The 21,892-nt window shown below is 44.1% G+C and overlaps 1 protein-coding gene across 1 annotated transcript in view; it reads right to left on the bottom strand.

Annotated features, from left to right (window-relative positions):
* Positions 1–21,434, bottom strand: part of Lama4 (laminin subunit alpha 4) — a 142,214-nt gene extending 120,780 nt beyond the window's left edge. The window contains exon 1 of the mRNA XM_032888727.1: positions 20,766–21,434. Within this exon, the coding sequence (XP_032744618.1) occupies positions 20,766–20,960 (195 nt within the window). The 5' untranslated portion in view covers positions 20,961–21,434. The remainder of the gene's footprint in view (positions 1–20,765) is intronic.
* Between the last annotated feature and the right edge of the window lie 458 nt (positions 21,435–21,892).

The raw sequence follows: 21,892 nt of genomic DNA, 5'->3' as shown, positions 1-21,892 counted from the left end.
AAGAGAAAATGATGGTGTTGAGGTGGGGGTGCATACCTTTAACCTTTAACCTTTAACCTCTGCCCTTGGGAGGCAGACAGACCTCTACAAGTTTGAGGCCAGCATGGCCTATATTGGGGGTTCTAGGCTAGCCAAGGCTACATAGTGAAACCCTGACTCAAAAAAAAAAAAAGAAAAAAGATAAAATAAAAAAGAAAACCAAACAACATTCATACACACACACACACACACACACACACACACACACACACACACACACACACACGGACCAAAAGAGAGAGAGAGGGAGAGAGAGTAGAGGTAGGGACAGGCAGAAGAAGACATGATGTTCGTCTCTCCCTCTCCAGGAGATACCTGTGAGGAAAATCAACTTTACTCGTGTCTGTCAGACTTATACAGAGTCTCAGTAAGGAGATTTCAGCAACATGAATTCCTTGTTTTACAACAGCTTGTCACTAGCTCCCTCCCTCCCGCTGCCCCCCCCCTCCCACACACACACTCCCACAATATTGAGGGAGGTCTCACTCTGTAGTCCTGGATGGTTTGAAACTACGTAGACCTGGCTGGCTTTGAACTCGTGGATACCTTCTTGACTCTGCCTCCCGAACTATATATCTGAACACTACTCTCTGGGCATCTTTTGGGAGCTAAGAGGATTGGATGGAGCAAACACTGTTAGTATATTCACATTTTCTCCGAGAGCATATGGCTGACCCTGGAGAGGAAGCACCGCCTGTCAGTCCTCTGTAGTTATCTGGCCTGCCTCACAGCAACATCCTTAATTTAAATATAATCATTTAGAGCTGGTTCTTTCATTTTAAGCTGTTTCTATGTGTGCAGCTAGAAATGGACTGTGAGGTAAACACTTCCGATTTCTCATTAGAGAACACGTCTTGTGGGAAGTTGATTGCGTGACATGTGACATCCAGCTGTGCCCTCGACACCTCCCTTGTTCCATTCGAGAGATGTGACAATAGGCCCTGGGAAGGGATGCCCTTTGTGTAACAGACACCGGCGTGCCTGCAGGTGTTTCCCCTGTGAACCAGAAGCAGATGTCTGGCGAGGCAGAATATATGGCAGCGTGACATACCTCTGGATGCATCTAACAGGAAAAATATGGCCCATAACTTATACTAATAAAATATTCTCATTTGAAATTTGACAGAGCCATGAAATGCACACCTTTGTCCTTCCACACTGAGAAAGGGTGAATCTCAGAGACCTTACAACTGGCTCCAACTTTAGGACTGTAGGCTAAATGTCTATTCTTCCTTTGGTATATTTTACGAGACATGCGATCGTACGAAGCATGTAACCCCTGATTCTGTCTTGCTTTCTTACTTGTAGACTGTTAGCCGTAGAGTCACTTGGCATGTCTGCTGTGCGTCAAACTCTGAATAAGGCTCAGAAGATTGACATGGACCTTCAGATCAGGGTCCAATGGTTGTAGGGTGGTGACAGGCTGTTTTCAAACAGTTCGTAAGAAAATAAATACGCCCAGCTCCGAGAAAGGAAGAGAAGGGCACAACCACCACCACCCCACCCCCCCCCCGCAAACATTACTTCTTTAATTTGGGGATGCTAAGGAAAAACAAACCAGAACTCTCTGAACACATGCTAAAATATTTGCTCATGAAATGTGAACACCCTGAACTGTTCACAAACCATTTCTATTAATTTTAGGATATGGAGAGCATTGAGCATTTGCGTAGGGCATTTCGTCCCTTTCATATTTGAGGGCGCTTCTATGGTTTTATTTTCTTTCTCGTTCCTCTGGAGATTTCATTTTGAGGTTCTGGTGAGATGACATTTAGTGAAAGTATTTCTTTCGAGCTCATGCATGCTAGGAGCAGAGTCTTTGATGGTTGTTTTTGGAGGGGGGGTAGTTACAGAATCATTTTCTAAACTGTCATCTGTAGCTTTGAAATTTTCTGCTCTCAAATAACCACTGCCGTTTGGACAGCTTTTCTGTGGTAGGATAGACGTTTAGTAAGGGTGAAGGTAGAGTGAAGTGAAGTAAAAAAGTGAAGTAAAAAGGAAAGAGACTCAGAAGGAGATGGCGGCACCCACGGCGCTGCCAATCTAACCCATGCATTGCCATCTCCATGGCAATAAAATAGTGCATGGTGGGGAGGGGAAATGGATAGTGATGACTGACCGTTTGCTTTGAAGGAATTCTGTTATCTGTTATTTGAGGGGAAAATCATGCTGATTTTAAAACAATACTTAGTTACAGATGTTTCCAGACCCCTTCCCTGATCCAAGGAAACAAAATACCATTCAGTAACAAGCCCAGATTTAGAGATGGGGCTTGTTCCAATATAAACATTTCTTAGTTAGACCTTCTCTATGAAAGTGCATAGTCAATTTTTCCATATACAGTGGGAAAGAAAACTTTTAGCTTAAAAGGCTTTCTCTGTCGCCCGCAGTATGGAGATCCCGGGATGGGGCAGTTTAGAGAAGCCACTTCGTGGTTTGTTATTGGTATTAAGCTCAACGTTGCCGTCTCCCTTTGAGTTACCAAGGAACACGCATGCAGCCCTTGGTTCTGGTTAGGCATCTGGAGTTTGCTACGGTCATTTATTCACTTGGTGTTTCTGTTTCATGTGCCACCGTTTACTTAAGGCTTTGCCGAGGGCTTGGCACAAAGCGGACATTCAACAAACAATCCAGGGTAAGCAAACAAGGGAGTTGAGCCGCCTCTGAAGGCTTTTACAGGGGCCATGTGGGGAGTCGGAAGACGACTCTCGAATCATCCCACCCTGTGCGTGTTTACTAGGGGTATCTGAGGCATGCTGCTTGCTACAGTACAAGAGTGTGGTAAGACCTGTAAGATACCCATGTAACTATTGAGAGCTGGAGAGAAACCCTGCCACAGTGAAGAAGAGGCAGAGACGGACTCTAACCCAGAAGTGAGGGGGTCCAGAATAATTCTTTGGATGGGATGGCATTTGAATAGGACTTTTAAAGAGGAGAAACGGGAGCTGAAAGGCTGGAAAATGAGAAATTCTTCCTTGCTCCTATATGGGAGAGAGGTTTAAGGTTAAGTTTTGTTCTTTTGTTCACTATGCACAGCCAGCATCGTTCACTTCTGGTACTCAATCTCAATAAAGGTAGCATCTGGGTTTGCTCCCTTTCCTCGTTGGAATGTTCTGGAAAGGTTACGTGAATGCCAGCGATTAAACTTGTGTGAACTCCTCAGCAAGTTTCTGGCTCACAATATGCCCACATGGCCCTTTCTTCAAACATTGTTGACAATACCGAAGACACCCTCTAGTCCCTAGAATAAGCGTTAGGTGGATCTGGAAGCTTTGCTAATTCTTTGTGGCCACTAGGATCCCACGAGTCACTTTTATGTGGCTTGAGAGGAATTTTGAAAGTGACAATAAATTTCAAGTTAGAACTTATAAATAGGGACAATGTCACTTAACTCTAAAGAGAGACTATTTTTATTTCTCTCCCCCTTCATTCTATCCAGATGAGGGGAGGAAGAAATGGAGAAAACATTTGGTTTTCTGGCTGAGTGCTCCAAGACTGAGTTAACTCATTGAGAGCACGTGAAGAAAGAAAGGCCCGGATCTCCTCAGTTCTCAGTGCTCTGCTGCCCTTCGTCCAATCTCCAAGAAGCTCACACAGGGCAGGTAACTGTTCTCACTTAAACTTTTGAGCACAGTATTTAAATTTTTATTCTTTCTTGAAATTTATAAACTTCTTTCATGGTTGAACCACGCTCAAAGGGAATCTCTGTTTATTTTTGTCTTCCAGGAGGAAGAAAAAACCCCCACGTTTTCTCCATGAATATAATATTATGTTGGAAGATTAAAAGAGAAAAGATCATAATCAAACGAAAGCTCGACTGGTTTAAAGAAGCCAACTTGGCAATGTAATAATAATGCCTTACCGTTACAAAAAGAAGAAGAATGGAATCTAATGCTTAATGTCCCAAAAAAGCGAATGGAAGATCGGGCAAAAAGAGCAGAAAGAAAAGGGTCATTTCCAATGGAAATTTGATGTTCTGTATGTCTAAGAAAACAGGCTCAGAAAAGAAATGTGTTGTGTCTGCTGAAATAACAATAAACATTTTGGGGAGAGTAGAACCCAGAGATTTTAAGCATTTTAGAGAATGCATTAACCTTCCTTCATAAAGATCATGACTCCAGGGGTTGGGGGTTTAGCTCAGTGGTAGAGCGCTTGCCTAGCAAGCACAAGGCCCTGGGTTCGGTCCCCAGCTCCGAAAAAGAAAAAAGAAAAAAAGAAAAGATCATGACTCCATCCTTACTGTATTTATACCTCCTTAAATACATGCTACGCTGAGGTACTTCCTCATACCAAAGACTCAGGATGAACCAGGCACAGCAGTGTCCGCCATATTGAAAGTGAACCAGATAGCTGTCACCAGGTTAGAGCTGCCCTGTCCCTCTGCTGTCTTGCCAAATTTGCTGAGCTTACGGGGCTGCCTTAGCCATCTGTAATGCCCTCTCTTTTATTATGCTCAAGACACCTCTTGATGTTCATAAGTCAAATCTGGATTGTATCACAAAGTCCAACAATTTCTGCTATGAATTGTCCAATTCCCTTTGGGGAAATGGATGTTCAATGTCCTTGCCATCAGAGTATGAAGACAGTTTCAAAACCAACAATGAAAAGCTCTCCAAATAAAAGTGGAGATGGAGGGACTGTTATGAAGCAGGCTGGGTAGGTCACAGTGGGGTGTAGACATAACCAGACCACATTGGCTTTCTTCATTAAACTTTCATATTTCCATTATTTTGCAACATAATAGGGAAGTTCCTGAAATCATGTAGAAACCTGACTGGAGGCTGTGCAGGGGGAATCCCAGACACAATGTGCTTCGGGAATGATGTGAAAATCTCTTTCTGCAGTTGTTTTGCAACAAAAGTATTACTGTTCACTTTTGAAATACATCTGTCTTTCTTCTTTTTTAAGTTCAAGGATTTGTTCTTTTATTTTTTTATGCGACCATCAGAAAAACGTTACCGAGAAATTCTGAAGTCCTTTTGCACTTGAATATTTAATTTCTAAATATAAATGTGGAGAGTGAACTTTAGGGGGCTGACAGTTGTATGAGGCCCATGGTTAAAATCTCTAAAATGAAAGGGAAGGGGTGGTGAGTGTCATTATAGGTTAAATTCAAAATTTGGGTAAACATAATGACTCAAAGCCAAGAGAGCATCTAATGTGTATGAGTGTGATCTATGCATGTGTGATGTGTGCACATGTGTACACTTGTGCATGTGTGTGCGTGACTGAGAGGACATCACGGGCCTTACTCTGTCACTCTTTACCCTAGTCCCTGAAATGGGGACTCTCGATGAACCTGGAGCTACCTGATAGTCAGTGAGCTCCGGTGAGCCTCCTGCCTCAGCCCTCACAGTGCTAGGGTTACAACTGTGACAGGAGCGACTATGCCTTTTTATGAGAGTACTAGATATTCACACCCAGGACCCTTTGCTTGGGTAGCAAATGCTATAACCCACGAAGGCATCTCTTCAGGCTCCCAGACTTCAACTGTTTGAGTAATTAAATCAGTTCTAAGCCATAAATAGCTTTGAAAGAAGTAGCAAGAAGGTAAAGAATTTGCTTTAATATGCTACGACTCATTGGATGATCCAACACAGTCATCTCCAGGTAATCCTTATCCCTGTCCTTGTTTGTTCCATTTTGTGCGATACCATAGGAGGTTGGAGATAGAACTCAGTGGTAGAGCATTTGCCTAGCCTCTTAAACAAATAAACCCTTGATACAAGAGGGGGGCAGGCCACCTCTAAAGCAAGGAACCTGGCTGTGGTTCCCATTCCAAAGACTCTCTGGGGGACCTTGGAAGACTGACTCAAATTCTGGCACTAATGTCTTCCTCTTCAACGATAGTAGCAGAACAATGGTTCCCCGCTGTCTGGAATGCTGAGAAACTTCCTGCCACTTGGGAAGGGTTACCTGGTAGATAGTGCCATGTTTCATAAATAGACTAGCAACAAGTGGCCTGGCTTGTAAGACGATTATGAAGATGAGAGCTGGAAATATGTTGGAAAACACGTTATAAACAATGAAGGCTTTAAGTATTGACACTTCTCAACGGAGTTACTTCTTGTTGGCAATCCCTTTGCTTGGAAGTGGTGAATAATATTTTTTTCAATGTCAGTAACTTTAAAAGCATTCTTCTCTCACACAATCCATCCTGACCACAGTTTCGCCTCTTTTCACTCCTCCCAGCTCCCTCCCCCACTCCATATCCACTCCTTCATTTTTTTCTCCAGGGAATAGCAGGCCTCTCAGGGATATCAATGGAACACTGAATAACAAATTATAGTAAGGCTAGGCCCAAACCCTCATATCAGGGCTGGGAGAGGCAATCTTGTAGGAGGAAAAGGTCCCAAGGTCGGGAGGAAGAGTCAGAGACACCCCCACTCCCACGGGTAGGAGTTCCACAGAACAATGTCAACGACTTTCGAAGAGCTGAACTCTGCAAGAGACACAGGATTTGCTAGATGATTCATTATTCCTATACATCATAAAGCAACATTTAAAAGGCGCAGCAATGGGGTTGGGGATTTAGCTCGGTGGTAGAGGGCTTGCCTAGCAAGCGCAAGACCCTGGGTTCATTCCTCAGCTCCGGAAAAAGAGAGAGAGAGAAAAAAAAAAAAGGTTCCACAGTGAACCTTGAGGACACCAAGATACGGAGGGAACAGTTTGTAAAGTAAGTGACAAACGAGAGAATTTTAGACCCTCATTTTCTTAATTTTTTGCTGTTTTTCTGAATGGAATTAGTTTGGCTTTTAGAGACTGGCGTTTTGGACGACACATGAAATGTCATATTCTTTTAGAGACAGCAAGACTGAGACCTTTTTAGTACTGTGTAGAGTTAACAGACCACCCACTTTTTATTAAAAAGACGTTTATATTTTAAGGTAAAATGCTGACTCTTGGGATAGACTATCAGCTTAGAAAAAGAAAGCCTTAGCAAAACATCTGGGTACGGCCAGGAAGACCAAAAGATAACGGCTAACTCGTCCGCTTGTCACCATCCACCCTCTTCTCAGAATTCCTTTGTTGTTTTTCTCGGCGCTCCCACCCAGGTAATGACTGAGACAAAAGGGGAATTTCCTAGGCAAGGGCCAAAAATATCATCAGACAAGGAAAAGGAAGCATAAAAATATCTCTCTGGAGGGTACCAATTGTTAAAGGCTTGCGCTCATGTTAGAAGGTGCTCAGAACATCCGCAATTCTGCAAAGCCAACCATTAGTACTGGCTGGAGGCAGGTATGTATCCTGCTGGGATCTGCCCGGAAGATGGATTCCAATGACATTTCGGAGCCCTGTCACGGGTTTATAATGTCAACTTCCTAGGCCTCTGTGTGGTAGTTTTTGAACACACTAGAACAGAGAAGCCCTATTAAAACAAACAGCAAAGCTCTGTGAGGAATTCGTGTACAACCCAAGAGAACCAAAGGTATTTTCGCGAAGACTCCACTTAAAGTTATCGATTTATTGGGACTGTGAAAAGGTCCCAGTATACAGTCCACCCTCATGATTAAATAAATCTCTATAAATATCAGCAGTACTGTCGCCTTCTCCCTCATCCTTGCTCTCCAAACATAGGACGAGCCGTCTTGGTAAAAGCTTGCCAGTGACCCTAGTCTCTGATTTCTCCTTTTTAGATAATGGCTGTCATGCAAACGTAGAACGTTTTACTCTTTCCTGGGTGATCATCAATGCGACAGCACATGTCACCCAGATTCTGGGCTGTCTGCTACGCTACTCAATCCATCCCTGTTCCATATTGAGGTTTACAGAGCACAACCTTCACCGTGTTTCTCTTTGCTCTATAATGAAATCTTCAGTGACTCCCTGTTGTCCATTGTTAACCAACCGAGACTATTACTCTTCCTCGTGTGTCTCTGTCTCCACTCACCTTGTCTTATCATGAGCTCCCCCCCACCCCCACCCCTTCAAGGTCCGAATTGAAAGCCACACAGGCTGGTGCATTGACTTGGCTCCTTCCCACCAGAAACAAACGTTCTTTCTAAACTCTCTAGGCTTTGACAACATAACGCTTTCATTGTTTGCATTCTTAGTATGCTTGCTCTATGTCTCTGATTGTGTTTTATTCATATTTGGAGAGTACATGACATTTAGTGAGCATTGGAATAAGGGCATGTATCCAGACTTCGTGCTCTGACCTGAGTAAATGACTTTATGTTGACTAAGAGAATGAGGTTATCAAAGCTGATGAAGCAAATATTCCTAAGTGCCTAAGGAATATAAGGTGGTAATTCAGGGTTTAAATACCATTTTGAATATTTCCAAAAAAAAAAATAGAATTAAAGTTAATTGCACTGTATCTATAAGAAATGTACAGCCTATATGAAATAGTAGCACATTTTCATTATTGGCTAAAGTTCAAATAAAACAATGACACTATTTTATCACCAGTTCCTTTTTGCAGTTATGAATTTTCTCATTAAATATTGCTGAATATTTTGTTTAGCTGCTGCTGTGGGTTGGATCAAACCTCTGAAAATTCAGCTGCTGAGACGCTCTAACTCACAGTTTGACTATATTGGAAGAGGAGGCCCATAGGAAGATAATAAAGTGTAAATGAGGTCACATGGGCAGGGCCTTCATGTGAGATGACTGTGTTCTTCTAAAGACACGAGAGATGCACAGAAGGAAGGTTTCAGGAAATGTGCGAGTGTAGCTGTCTACCAGCCAGAAAGAGGGCCTCCCCCTACAAGCCTGGTCTAAGGCTTCAGCCTTCAAAACGCTGGAAAAATTCTATTTCTGTTGTTTAAGCCACATCATCTGGGATGTCTTGTTATGTCGGTCTTAACCGACGAACATATTGAGTGAAATAACATAAAACACAAGGTTAGAGAGGAAAGGGAGGGGTAAAGAGATTCCGAGGATTGAAAAGTCTAAGGATCACCAGGCTCAAAGATATCCTCCTCCAGGTTACAAGGGATGGACGTCGCTGATGACTTCTGCCCTAGCTGCTGTGCTAGTCCCAGAGAGACTGCCTGGGTCTGTCCAGACCTAACCAGGGGTGCTTTGGGTAACTCTCTGCATTAAGCGCTTGCTCCTTGTTCACCTCTCTCAGACAATGTGTATTCTACGGTACTCGGCTGTTTCTTTGTCTTCGTTCTGAGTTGAATCTTTGCCTGGAAATGTGAGAAAGTAGGTGGTGTCTAAGGGTTCAGCTCAGTTTCCCAGCGGATTGACCTGCTGGGATTGACCTGTTGACCATTTCTCCAGAGGCAGCTCAGGCTGTTTCCTCGTTCTTTTGATATAGTTTTGAATCATGAATCCACTCAAGACTCTACTGGGGAATGAACGCTCAGCAAAGCTGAGGGCATGGGTATGTTTACGTTCAGAAATTATTTCAGCAACTCTTGTTCTCATTTCCAAGAGAAGATTGCTCTGTTCCATATTTACCAATCAAGATAGTTTGTTCTGTAGCTGTGTAACTTTACGAAGGTCAAAGCGTGACCATCCTACTCACTTGAATGCTCTTTACAGACTGGTAACTGTCATTCCAGGTGGTAATGGGGACCTCAGCTGAGTTTAAGATCTGGAGACAGATGTTAGACGATATTAGAGTGAGAAAATCGAGAGCTTGGACGCAGAATGCTCAGCTATGACGTTGAGTAAACTACTCAGCTGCTGCGCGGCTCCACTTCCTGTTTGTTAGATGGGGCTAATATGAATGCCTTCCTCAGAGGTGTTAGGGGGAACAACGCAAAGAGACACATAAAGTGCTCAGGACAGCACCAGGGCCCAGAGTAATAACCAAGCCTTTAGCAATTAAAGCTAAAATGACCATAGAACTCAGCCAGTAAGCGTCCCACACGGGGTGAGACACAGCTGCCTCTTAAGGTCGTAACTGCTGCCTCGGGGCTGAAGCGAGGTCAGGGAGACCTGGAGCCCGTAGGGTGAATGAGGAAGCCTGTTGGACACAGGAGACATCCGGGAACTCAAGTGGTGCTTGCTTCCTTGCAGTTGTCGAACGAACATGCAAGAAACCTCAGCTGGAGGAATCGCCTGGACAGTTTTCACTTTAGGGAATTAATTGTTATGCATCTTGTGACATCATCTTCCCAGCTCAGGACGCTCTTTATTCCACAGAGACTTGTCCTGAGTCAGGACAGCATCGCAGCTGTACCCGTTCTTAAAGAATCAAAGTGACAATCTATATTCCAGCAGATTTCCCAAGGAAATTCCTCTCTGGCCACCTCTTCCTGTCATTCCCTCAAGGAAACACATTTTAGCTATGGAAACTGGGAAGGCTGGGATGGGAACAGAAAACCCTCCACGTCGTTTTATACCTTTATTCTAAAGCCGGTTCCAAGCGCCCATATGTGAGGCCGTGTTTCCAGGAGGTGGCACCGTCCTCTGGTTCCTCACAGCAGCATTCTGCATTGTTTTTTGACTTCAGAGTTATATTTTTTAGAGTAAGTTCTACTATCTAGGTGATCATTGAGATTCACTCAGCTATGACTGGGTTTTAATATCCTGCTCTCTTCCTCCTAATTATATTTCTTAAAAAAGTATCCCCTTTCTAGATCCACAGAAAACCCCCCCCCACCATTCCCAGCCTATTGAGATTCAAATCTGGCTGTATTTTAGATTTGTGTTTCTGTATTTCAATGGACCAATGAGGACGCTGGCTAGGCAAGAAGGCGGAGTCTCATTCTGAGGCCTGGCTCAGGTGGTGTGGATACTGACCCTTTGCACCATGCACAAGGTTCAGTCTTTTAGACCCTGCTGCCCGACAGCCAGCAATCATCAGTCATTTCCCAAAACGAATTTCCTCACATAAGTCTGGCTTCCAGAAAGTTCCGAGCACATGTTTGTTTCCAAATGTGATCTGCTGAATCTAGAGCAAGCTTTACATTTTTTTTTTTTCTCCAGTAGCATTAAGACCTAGTGGACAACTCTTCAGGGCATCGTATATATAACGAGGTGGTTTTGTTTGATATTTGTACTGCATCAAGCTGCTGCTTGTTTTCTCTACTGCTTCCACTGTGAACTCCGCCAGTTAATACTTGACTGGCACCTAGGTATGGATGTGCTCTCTTTCTGTGGCCTCATATTTCATTTCACCCTAAAGGGTCTGAGTAGACGAGGTGGGAGAATCTAGAAAACCCTGGCATAGGATTTATTGACCACAGGAGGACATACCTTGTGTGCATGGGGGTGTCTGCGGCTCATAGTGTCTGAGACACTTCCTTGGTGTGTCATCATGGAAGGCTCATGTCTGTGCTGGGCCCATGCCCTTACTTGTAGCTATCCCCTAGCCTCACTCACAGAAGTTATTGGGGGAAAGTACTCCATTAAAGTGATTTGTGTTCCTTCTTCCAGGCCAAGGCCCTATGTTTTCCATGCTCTCTGGATTTTTAAGAACTTGGGGTTTTAAAGGATAACAGCTATGATTTGTTCCTTAAGTCTGATGGAGCGGTGTACATCACTGGGATAGGTCATTAGAAGGAACGTCATCAACTACAATTACATCATCTTCTTCCTTCTCATTTGTTTTTCCTGGATAAAGAAACTGGGGTCAGAGGAGATGAAGGGACTTGCCCACGCTCCTTAATCTTCCAAGAGTGATGTGCTTATCAGTGATGGAGGGAAGAACCATCAAGGTTAGTCTACCTATAGCTCAACTTTACCTAGGGCTCCAGGCCTCTCTGAGTGCTGACTCAGGACAAGGGCACAGCGAAGCAATAAAGACAAAAATGAAGAATAGTATAGCGAAGTAAGTAATTTCCTTCACATAATGTCAGGGCATGATCATGACCTCTTGTTTAAACGCTGACGGTGACTAAGTCCACCCAAGCAACTGGGGCGAATCCAAGGCAGGGCCAGAAGACACAGTTCCTTGAGCTGTCTCTCGAGAGTCTCCCTGATCCCCTCTGCCCAGCTTCATTCTTCCCTGAGAGCAGTGGGTCTCTAAGCTCCCTTTCTAGCATCAAGCATCTGCTGCTTTCTTTGGCTTTACAGTTCAGGGCACAGTAGGGTTTGAATCCAAGGATGATCTCCCACTGGCTATCAGGCAGGTTTCAACCGTTAGCGGGTCTCTTTCATGCTGTCTTCTGTGCTTCCATAAGGGCTCCAGGGCTTGTGTCCTTGTGGGTGGAGATTGGAGTACCTGTTAGCATTGATGGCGATGGACAACAAGATCCAGGGAAGACAATAGAATACAGCAATTATTTACACACTAACAATGAAACATTCACGTCCAAGCAATGAGGCCTCACCGGTCTTCAAGGGTCAGGTATATATATAGCATGTCACCTGTGGCCTGGGGATTGACAGAAAACAGCCCGTGGCTACTAAGATTTGTGGCAGATCAGCAGGAAGAGAGGTGGCCCTTAGGGTGTTCTTGGTGGCCAAAGTATGTCACCCTTCTCAAGGGCCAGCACACACATCGTGAAGCTTAAAAAGGCTCGTAGGGTAACTTGCTACAGATTAGGTTTGCCACATTTCAAGATTGGAATGTATGTGTGTGTGTGTGTGTGTGTGAGTGTGTGTGAGTGTGAGGGTGTGGGCTGGTAGGGGGTAAGGGGGAGTGGGGGACTTGAGAGATGGCTCAGGGGTTAAGAACAGTAGCTGCTCTTCTAGAGGACCCAGGTTCGATTCCTAGCACCCACATGACAGCTCACAACTGTCTGTGATTTCTGTTCCAGAAGAGCCAGTGTTCTCTTTCGCTTCTTAGGATCCTTCCTGCAGGCATGGGGTGCACACAAACTCACACACACATCCACTTAAACAAACAGATAGATAGATAGATAAATAGATAGATAGATAGATAGATAGATAGGTAGATAGATAGCTTTTTAAAAAAGAAACCAGCCCCAAAAACAAAACAAAACACTGAGATGTGGGATTTGTGCTGGGGTATCACATACTAAGAAAAAAAATCTTTTTTTTCTTTTGAGCACTATGTAGCCATTTGACCTTCTTATTTGAAGATTCTAGGCAGTTCTCTAGTCCTGTGAGGATGGCTCACATCGCTCTTGCTTCCAGCTATTACGTTCTTTAGTCTTTCAGGCCTACATCGGCGTTTATAGAATGATTTAGTCCCGTTCTCTGCGTCCCAGGGTACTTGGTACAGACAACACTACTCCCTGTAGCTGTCATATCCTCAAGGCAAGCTTCACGCGCGGAACACACTTTAGCTCCCCAGAGTCTCTGATATTCTTTAAGGCAATGATATTACTTCATAATTTCACAATAAATATAAGCGCACAATAAATAGAGCACACCTAGGAGACCTTTCAGCTCCAGGGCACAGCACAGACTTACCCTGTAGGCTACAGGAAACTTGTAGTGATGCGAGTTCTAGAGAACTTAGCAGTTTTCGGGGATTTATCACGGTAGCTACTTCCCATCACGAGATCTCTTACCTTCCATGAAATACAAGCTTTAAACAACCTTGGAAGTTAAGAAGAGGGGCCTTTTGTACAGTATGGTCATTTTTAAGGCACATCTACCCACTTTTGTTCTTAAAGAAAGAAGCGACTTCTGGTGTGTTTTTCTTTATGCAGAGTATTTGGGTTTGAACATGGAAAACTTCCCACTACCATTCGGCCTCCAGAATGCTGACCCCCCCCCCGCCGCCCCCCAAAGTTTCTCATGACAAAAAGGCAGCTCCTCGGAAGGCAGGCTGCCTGCAGCTGAATTTCATTAGGACTTTGATGGGAAACTCAAGATGGAATTACAAACATCTGTGGTTAAGCTTCCCTTTAGCAAGCCGTTTCCCAGAATTTAACTTTACCACACCAGGACCAAAAGGGAAACACAGTTGAAAGTAACAGGCTGCTCTTGTGAAACCCAGGAAAGCATTTAAGTATCTGTCTGTGGTCGCTATCTCTTCACGGATCTCGCTGATCTATGTCCCATGCTAGAAAATGAATAATTATTTAGAAATTCTAATTTTGACAGCCGAAGCATGTGCCAAAAAATGTATCAAAATTATATCTGGCCGCCATCATATATATGATCCTTATAAGCAAGCAGGCTTTCCCTGGCCTTACGCACATCACTAACCACCAGCCAGATTTTGAACATCTGTGAATTTGTCCTTTCGTTTTTCCCACGACTTAATTTCTTTCCCTCCATTTTTTTTTTTTTTTTTGGTTTGACTTTATTGTTAATGTTATTTGGCTTTTCTGGAGATCCAGAAAAACACATCATTTTTCTCAGCCACTCAGATACCGACTGTATTTCCTGTGAAAAGCCACTTGAAAACTATTAGAGAACGATTCTAAGGGACACACTCTAACCCCTCTTCTCTTGGGTTGCACAACTAGGGACTACGCAGAAAGAAACGAAATTTACAAAATTATTAAAGATTTAGATGACCAAGTACGTTTGGCAAGACACTAAGCGCGCAGTACCTGGGCTTCACGGAAGTCACAGGGAAGAAGGGAGCTGAGAGGGAGGCGAGAGGCTGAGGCGAACTGTCTTATAAAGCCTGCATACATGCATTACATATAAAGCATTACATACGTGCAGCATTACAGCAATCTTGTGAGGCAAAATATGTTTTTAAATTTTGTAATAAGAAAGGCAATCCCTAAAAAATGACCTAATCTGCTCAAAGTCACCCCGCTGAAAGTTTGAGCACTGATTCACACAGCTCTCTGGCCACACGCCCACAGTCTGCCTCTGATGAAAGGTGAGTTTCAAATAGGGTAGGGGGTAGCAAGTCAGTCGTCCCTGGGCTAAATCTGGCCTTTGGATACCCTTGCCTAGGAGAAATTTTAAAATTGAGTCATCAAGTTCAGTTAAGAATCCAGATTCTGGTTTTTGGTGTTGTTGTTTGTTTGTTTGTTTGTTTGTTTGTTTGTTTTTCTTCTTTGAGACAGGGTTTCTCTGTGTAGTCCTGGCTGTCCTGGAACCCACTCTATAGACCAGGCTTGGCCTCAAACTCTGAGATTTGCCTGCTTCTGCCTCCTGAGTACTGGGATTAAAGGTGTAAGCACCACCACATCCTGCAAGTCGTCTCTTTAAAAACAGACAAACAAGCTTCCAGAAGAGCTAGCAAGGCTGAACTCCGCTCTGGAGGATGGTCTACTGTCATTCAGGGATGGTCACCCCAGGTCACTCTTCCTCCTTACCTGACTCCCCTTAGATATTTCTTTTTTTGCATGGCTTCTGTAATAATCTGAACTTTAAGAATTCCTTTGGGCCACAGGATCCAGGAATTCTACTCATATATGTACTCAAAAGAACTGAAAACAGGGACTCAAAGCCAGATACTTATACATCATTGTTCATAGCAATATTCTTCCAATACTCAAAAGGAAGAAACCAAATTTATGTGTATGGGTGGATGAACAAACAAATGCTCTATATATGTACATCCATGTGTGTATATATATGAATTATATATAATACTTATTATATATTCATCATATTGTATGTAATATATTATATATTCATTATATAATATACAATATGTAATACCCATTACATGTTCATTATATTATATACACATTATAGTGTGTGTGTGTGTATGTGTGTGTGTGTGTGTGAATGGAAACCTTAACAACAGCAATTCTGACACACCCACAGTGTGAATGAACTTTCAAAGCTCCTACATGTTGCCTTCTGACCACCATTCAAGCACCAAGGCACATGCATGCTACCCCGATCCCCACAATAAAAGAAACGGAAGAAAAAAGTTTACTCAGCGAGGCAGGGAAGGCGTGCTACCCCAAGTCTTCAGTTGTCTTAACAGTTCATGCAGCTCATAGACTCTTCCAATAGCGTCAAATGGTGCTTTGCACGACGCTTTATACTTCTTCATTTAAAAAATAAAGGCTCCCCAAATTTTAATAAAATGGTCTCTAAGGACGGTTCCGTACACTTTCTAGACATTCCTGCACAGTCAACTTGCTTTTAAAGGTGACTACCTCCCTGACAGAGTCACTTCCCAGCAAGTGGTTCAGGCCCCTGTACCTATTTCCGAGTTTGCGAATTGAGATGAAACTGTATAGTTCTACTGACTCATCATGGCCGGGTCAGGAAATGTCTTGGGTAGTGTTAATTTCGCCACTGCTACGATATCCTACTCTTCCTAAAGTAAGCTGTACAAAGTCTTCTTTGCCATTGGCACGTGGAATATCACGTCTTCCTGGTCTACCTCATTTTCTCCATGGTCCTTAGCTCATAGCCACTCTTACAGAGTGGCTGTTCTGCTTTGAACAGTGCTCAAGTCACTCAGAAGGTGATGGTAAAACTCCATCCTTTATTTTCTTCTAATCCCTCTTGCTACCTGCACTTTTCTCTCTGCACAAGGCAAGTCTCTAAATGGGCTTGTTGTGGGGATGAAAGTGGAGGCTCCAAAGACCTGATCTAATGCTGCCTCAGCAGTCCCGGATAGCTGCCTAGGCTGGTGGCTGGAAGCTTTCTAGTCTGCACAGTCCTCTTCAAGGCGAGGGGCTGAGATAAGGAAAAGGAAAGCAGATAGTGAAAGAGATAAAGATGTTCCGTAAACATTCGGCAACACTTCAATGGCAGGGAGCCGAACAATGTGTGGGGCACGGGATCGCATGTCCTCACAGAGAAGAATAGAGGGAAAGTCCCTCAGAGTTAATCTCCTGTAGTGCTTCTTTAAGCAAGTCAGTTCGTCTCCAGTGGCATGGCATGGCCATGGGCTTATGAAGCAGTGATATTTTTGGAGGGAAGATAGCATGGTAATGATATTAACAGTAAAGCCCTCTCAGGTTAGACCAGGAAGTCCTATGTTCTCCTCTCAGGGAAGTTTCCTCACCTTTATCATAGATTTCTCTCATTTTTTTTTCTCACCAGTAGTAAGGATAAAACCCAGCTCCACCCATTCCTGCTTGCCCTTCCCAGCATTCTTCCTTTGCCCCACATTTCTCAGTGTCATTGCCTGGCCTCCATCTGGCTTCTACTGCTAGCCCAGTGTTCTCAACTTTGGTGGACTCTTGCCCTGTGTCTCAATAAACAAAACTTTCACTTTCCCCAAGGATACTTTGATACTTGTTCCCTGGCATCATTCTTTCTCTGTCCCTTCTTTCCCTCTGGTTCCCTGCACTTCTGTGTTAGTCACGAAGACTTTAGCTAGATTCTGATCACTTCAACAAAATCCACACATGAAGAGTTCCCTGCCTGTGTTTCATTATTTCTAGAAATTGCAACAGCCCAAGGGCAAGAGGAGAAAGAAACCTTTTATTTCTCTCTCCAGTTCTGGGCAAACTAACTGCATTACCCAAAATAATACATTCATTCTCTCTCTCTCTCTCTCTCACACACACACACACTACACATACACATACTCACAAACACACTCATTCACACACTCATATGCAGACTCACACATTTAAACATACACTCATACATACTCACACACCATACACACACGCTCACCCATGCATACTCATACGCATATTTACACTCTCATGCACACTTACATACTCAGACACTCATACATACACCCCCCCACACACACACAATGTAAACTGGGTTATACTTGCTACAGTGCACTTGACAAAGTGAATAGCCTCTCTCTTAAAGTGTTGTCAGGATACTGAAAGTTCCTTTTGAAACTACTAGTCTCCCTCTTGCCCACGCTCTCCTACTGAGAAATCCCTGTTTTCACTACACACTCAGCAAGAGTGGACCAGTAATTTGCTTGTCAAGAAGCAGCAGGTAGGAAAATCCTCAAGTCGAGTGTAGAATTCTCTCTGGGTGTGTCTCTCTCACATTCTTTCCATCCTATGGACCGCTTTTGCCAACGAAAGGACCCTTCCTTCCCGACCTGCTGGTCTTGTCTGTCCTTTCATTGTGTTAATTCTTCATTCCTATTTGCTCTCAGCTCACACTGAGTACTACTGTGGGTCAGAGACCCCGCCTTAGGACAGCATCCAGTGACAGGGGAACTGGGGGGAGAGCATTGGGGGATTTCTGCCAAGCTCCTCCCACTGACCCATGCTTGCCTTAGGATTTTTTTTCTTCCTTCCTTCTTTTGGAGAGTTGGTCGAAGAATGACCATTCATATAAATCCAAGTCAAATAAAGTGGAAATATTTTTAGAGCGCCCTCCCACCCACATTTTGAACCCCTTCTATGAATAATGTGACTGTATTCTGTTTATGTAAATACAGTTTCCTGACCCAACCCAGTAAAGTAGTTGTGCCATGTTATTAAGACTCTGGAATGTACTTGATTTAAGATCTGCTCACAGGCTATAAAGAGCATGGGAAACCTGCTGGTAAGGCGCTGGGATCATCCTGAGACCACAGGCAAGCTGGAGGAGGCTTTATGGGAAACTATCCTTTGGAAGCATAATTGTGGCATTCTACCCCGACTGCTGTGATCATCCCTGGGATGACTAATATCTTCTCTCTCTTCCCTAGATTCCTCAGCTAGTAACTTGACCCTAGTAGACCCCCGACAGTATTGCACATTTGACAGTCTTTCTGGCCAGAAGGACGTAGGCAAACAGAGCTCCAATCTTAACCAACATTAAGGCTAAGTAAGACAGAAGCATGAAAGTCTCTGAGAAAATAGCACCAAATAAGGACTAAAAAAAAAAAAAAAAAAAAAAAAAAAAAAAAAAAAAAACAACTAACCCATTTATGGTAATAACTCAGCATGTTCAAATCACTTACACCTATGTCAGACACTGAAATATTTCCATCATGGTAACTACATAAAGTCTAAAATAGCTATCAATTATTTCCCTAAGTCTTGAAGGTCTGGTTTTGTTTTGTTTTGTTTTCAGCAAGTTGGGCAAACTATTACTTGGGTTAAGACAAGACAAAGCGCTTGCCCTATAAACATGTTTAGCAAGCTTACCCTTTAAAATGCTTTGTTAACATTGCCCTGGACCTGTGCTTGTATGGGAAATTGCTCACAGCCCCAATATTAACTTTAAGGTCCTCTAACATTCAAATAGTTATTACAAGTTGCTAATACAGAAAAAATAGCTGTGCATGATAGAATATCTCTTTGGATTTAATACATGCAGACACAGAATGCCAAGATAAGTTGAATTAAGATGAATAATGAAAAAAAATCTAGCGTACGGTTGGGGCACGGTAAAGATTTATTTGTTGTTTATCTGCAATTCCAGTTTAATTGAGTATCCTATACTCAATATCAATCCTGTCAAGCATTTCATTCAGGGACTTTCCCTGCTGGAAGCAACAGGTGGGGAGACAATGTTGCTTGGGTCAGTTCCAAGAATGCAGAGAAGCAATCCCTCCCCATTGATGGAGTTCGGCTGCTCTGACTGACCTGGATCCTGGATGTGATCAGAAGCCCCTTCTTTCTCTCTCTTTCTTTTAAAATAGACCCATAGGGTAGACCTTATGTCCCGAAATGAGACACTGGGACACTCGGGTTCTACCCCCCCGACTCCTTTCTGAGGAAGCATGACTAGGACTTTCACTTAAGAAGAACATTCTCGCATTTTATTTTTAATCAACAGTGACAACTATAGTTATCTTCTTACCAATAGGTAGAATTAGGGACAACAGTTGAGACTCCAGTGACTTTTAACACTATTATCAATTCGTAACATTACTTAAGCTGTAGCACTATAGACACAGGTATAGTAGTGTGTTCATCTGTGTGTGTATGTGGTGTATATGTGTGTAGAGTGTATGTGGTGTATATATGTGTATCTATATATGTGTGTGTGTTATGTGTGTGCTGTGTGGAATGTGGAGTGGGGTGTATGTGTGTGGTGTGTATGGGTTATGCATATGTATATGTGTTATATGTTGTGTTTATGTGTTGTATGATATGTGGTGTGTATGTGTGCTGTGTATGTGTGTGTGCTGTGCGTGTGTGGCGTTGGTCAGTAGTTCTTTCCTTTCCCATGAACTTAGGTGACTTCATTTTCCTCCTCCGTAGCATCCCCCACAGCCTGGGGGACGCTACTGTCTATCTGGAGCTCAGAGGCTCTTAAATCACTTACTGTGGACTCGTCCTTCTCCAAATGTCTACAGTGCAGCTGTCTCTTTACTTGAAAGCCTCTTGATATAGAAAGACAGTAGCTATTTGGATAAACATTTGATCAATAGTTATATCCTGATCGGCTTTATGTTGGGAATGGGGCGTGATTTAATCTTGCTTCTGGATTAGAATGGTCTGCTTTTGTTTAAGGTATCTGTCCTGCAAATTTCTAACAGCTTCCTTCACAGACAACCCCAACCCAGTACCCCCACCCCCAGACCCCACCCCCAGCACCCCACTCCCAGCACCCACTAACAGCACCCCAGCACCCACTCCCAGCACCCCACCCCCAGCACCCCACTCCCAGCACCCCAGCTTTGCAAAAGACCTTTTGTTTAGTCTGAGACAGGATAGGTCTTTCTAGTAATATTGCTCCCATTGTTCAAACAGCAAAGAGGAACAGAGAGACAGTAATCGGGACACGCACATTAAATGCCAAGGCTTGACAAAATGACTTATTGGAACACATCAAAAGACCACGGCCGCATACTGCATACATTTCGCCTGTAGTCTAAGAGACCCACGCAGACATGAGGAGTACTCTCACTGGAACAGAGAAACCTGTTCCAAAGCCTCAACTTTCAACTGACAACCAAAGGGAACTTTCAAAACAGAACCCTTTATTTCAACCGAGGGGACCTAGTCCAGATGCAAGTCTAGCTTGTCAAAAAGATGGGGAAAAAGAGGATTGTGGCTCAACCGGTAGACATGGTATACACAGGTGCGGAGCAGGGTGGCAAAGACAGAGTACTGTACCTCAGCAGCTGGCGGCAGGCGTCCTAGTGTCACACGGGGGTCGCTGGTCTCAGATGGGTCTTGCCTGCCGACCACTGCGCTCCCCTCGATGTCAAAGGGAAACGCATTGCCGTCCCCTGACGCCGCGTTGGAGCAGACAGCACCCCAGAGGAGCCACAGGGCCAGGACTGAGCACCAGGCTGTGTTCCAAGCCATCTCTCTGCTGATATTCAACAGGGCCCTTCCTGGAACGAAGGATCTGGGGGGTCTTGGTGGGTACCCCTCAAGAGACGCAGCGATGCCTGGTGTTTTGTCTTCTCTGGGCCTGCAGTATTTAGATCCAGGAGCCCAAGCTGCAACTTTGTTGTTGCCGTATTAAAGAAGAGGGAGCGAGAGTCAGCGTGGTCTCTTCTCTCTCTCTTGCTTGCCTTTAGCTCCCATTCACCTCTCTCACTTTGTCTCGGGTCTCCGGCCGCTCCTGGGACTTAGGTTCTGGGACCTACAGATGGATGGAGCGTAAATGCTCCGCGAGCATCAAAAGGAAGCGGAACGGGACTGGCATGAGCCGGGTGAGCGCGCCTGGCCACCTCCTCTCCCTGGCGGCTGGGACCTAGGACGGCGCGGCTCTGGCTTCCTTCCCACACTCATTCTCACCACTCCCTTTCCACCTTCCCCTTCCAGGCCCTCCCACTTCAAGTTGGCTTTCAGACCCCGAGGTCAGGCCTTTCCTAGACGCTGGCTTCCCCTCCCCCTCGCAGTTTGGAGCCTCTCCAAGGACTCGAGATGAATATTCAGCGTTCCTGATTGCTTCCCCACATCCCTTATTTACGTAGCCCAGGCGCCGGATGTCTGATCTATATTTATATAGATTTGTATGTGGCCCCCACTAGTGTACAGGAAAGTGGGTGGAAAAGGGATTCCAGGGGCGGGAGGGAGCCTGAAGTAGATGACCTCAGGAGCCAGAGGCAGGGTGTCCATTTCTGGATGAGTTCTCCTTCTCTCCTTTTCTAGAGATAGCCTGTGGCTCTCTCTTCATGGGCCACTCCTCTTCCTCTGTGGAGTCCTCACCCAGAGGGCTGGGGAGAATATCTTTCACTACAGTGCTAGAAAATGACTTCATTATTGAAATGCATGAACTTTTATTTACA

The sequence above is a fragment of the Rattus rattus genome, chromosome 18, assembly GCF_011064425.1.
Source record: "Rattus rattus isolate New Zealand chromosome 18, Rrattus_CSIRO_v1, whole genome shotgun sequence".
In the NCBI taxonomy this organism is placed as follows: domain Eukaryota; kingdom Metazoa; phylum Chordata; class Mammalia; order Rodentia; family Muridae; genus Rattus; species Rattus rattus.
Note: the sequence above shows the minus strand (reverse complement) of the source record. Positions and strands in the feature narration are given on the sequence as shown.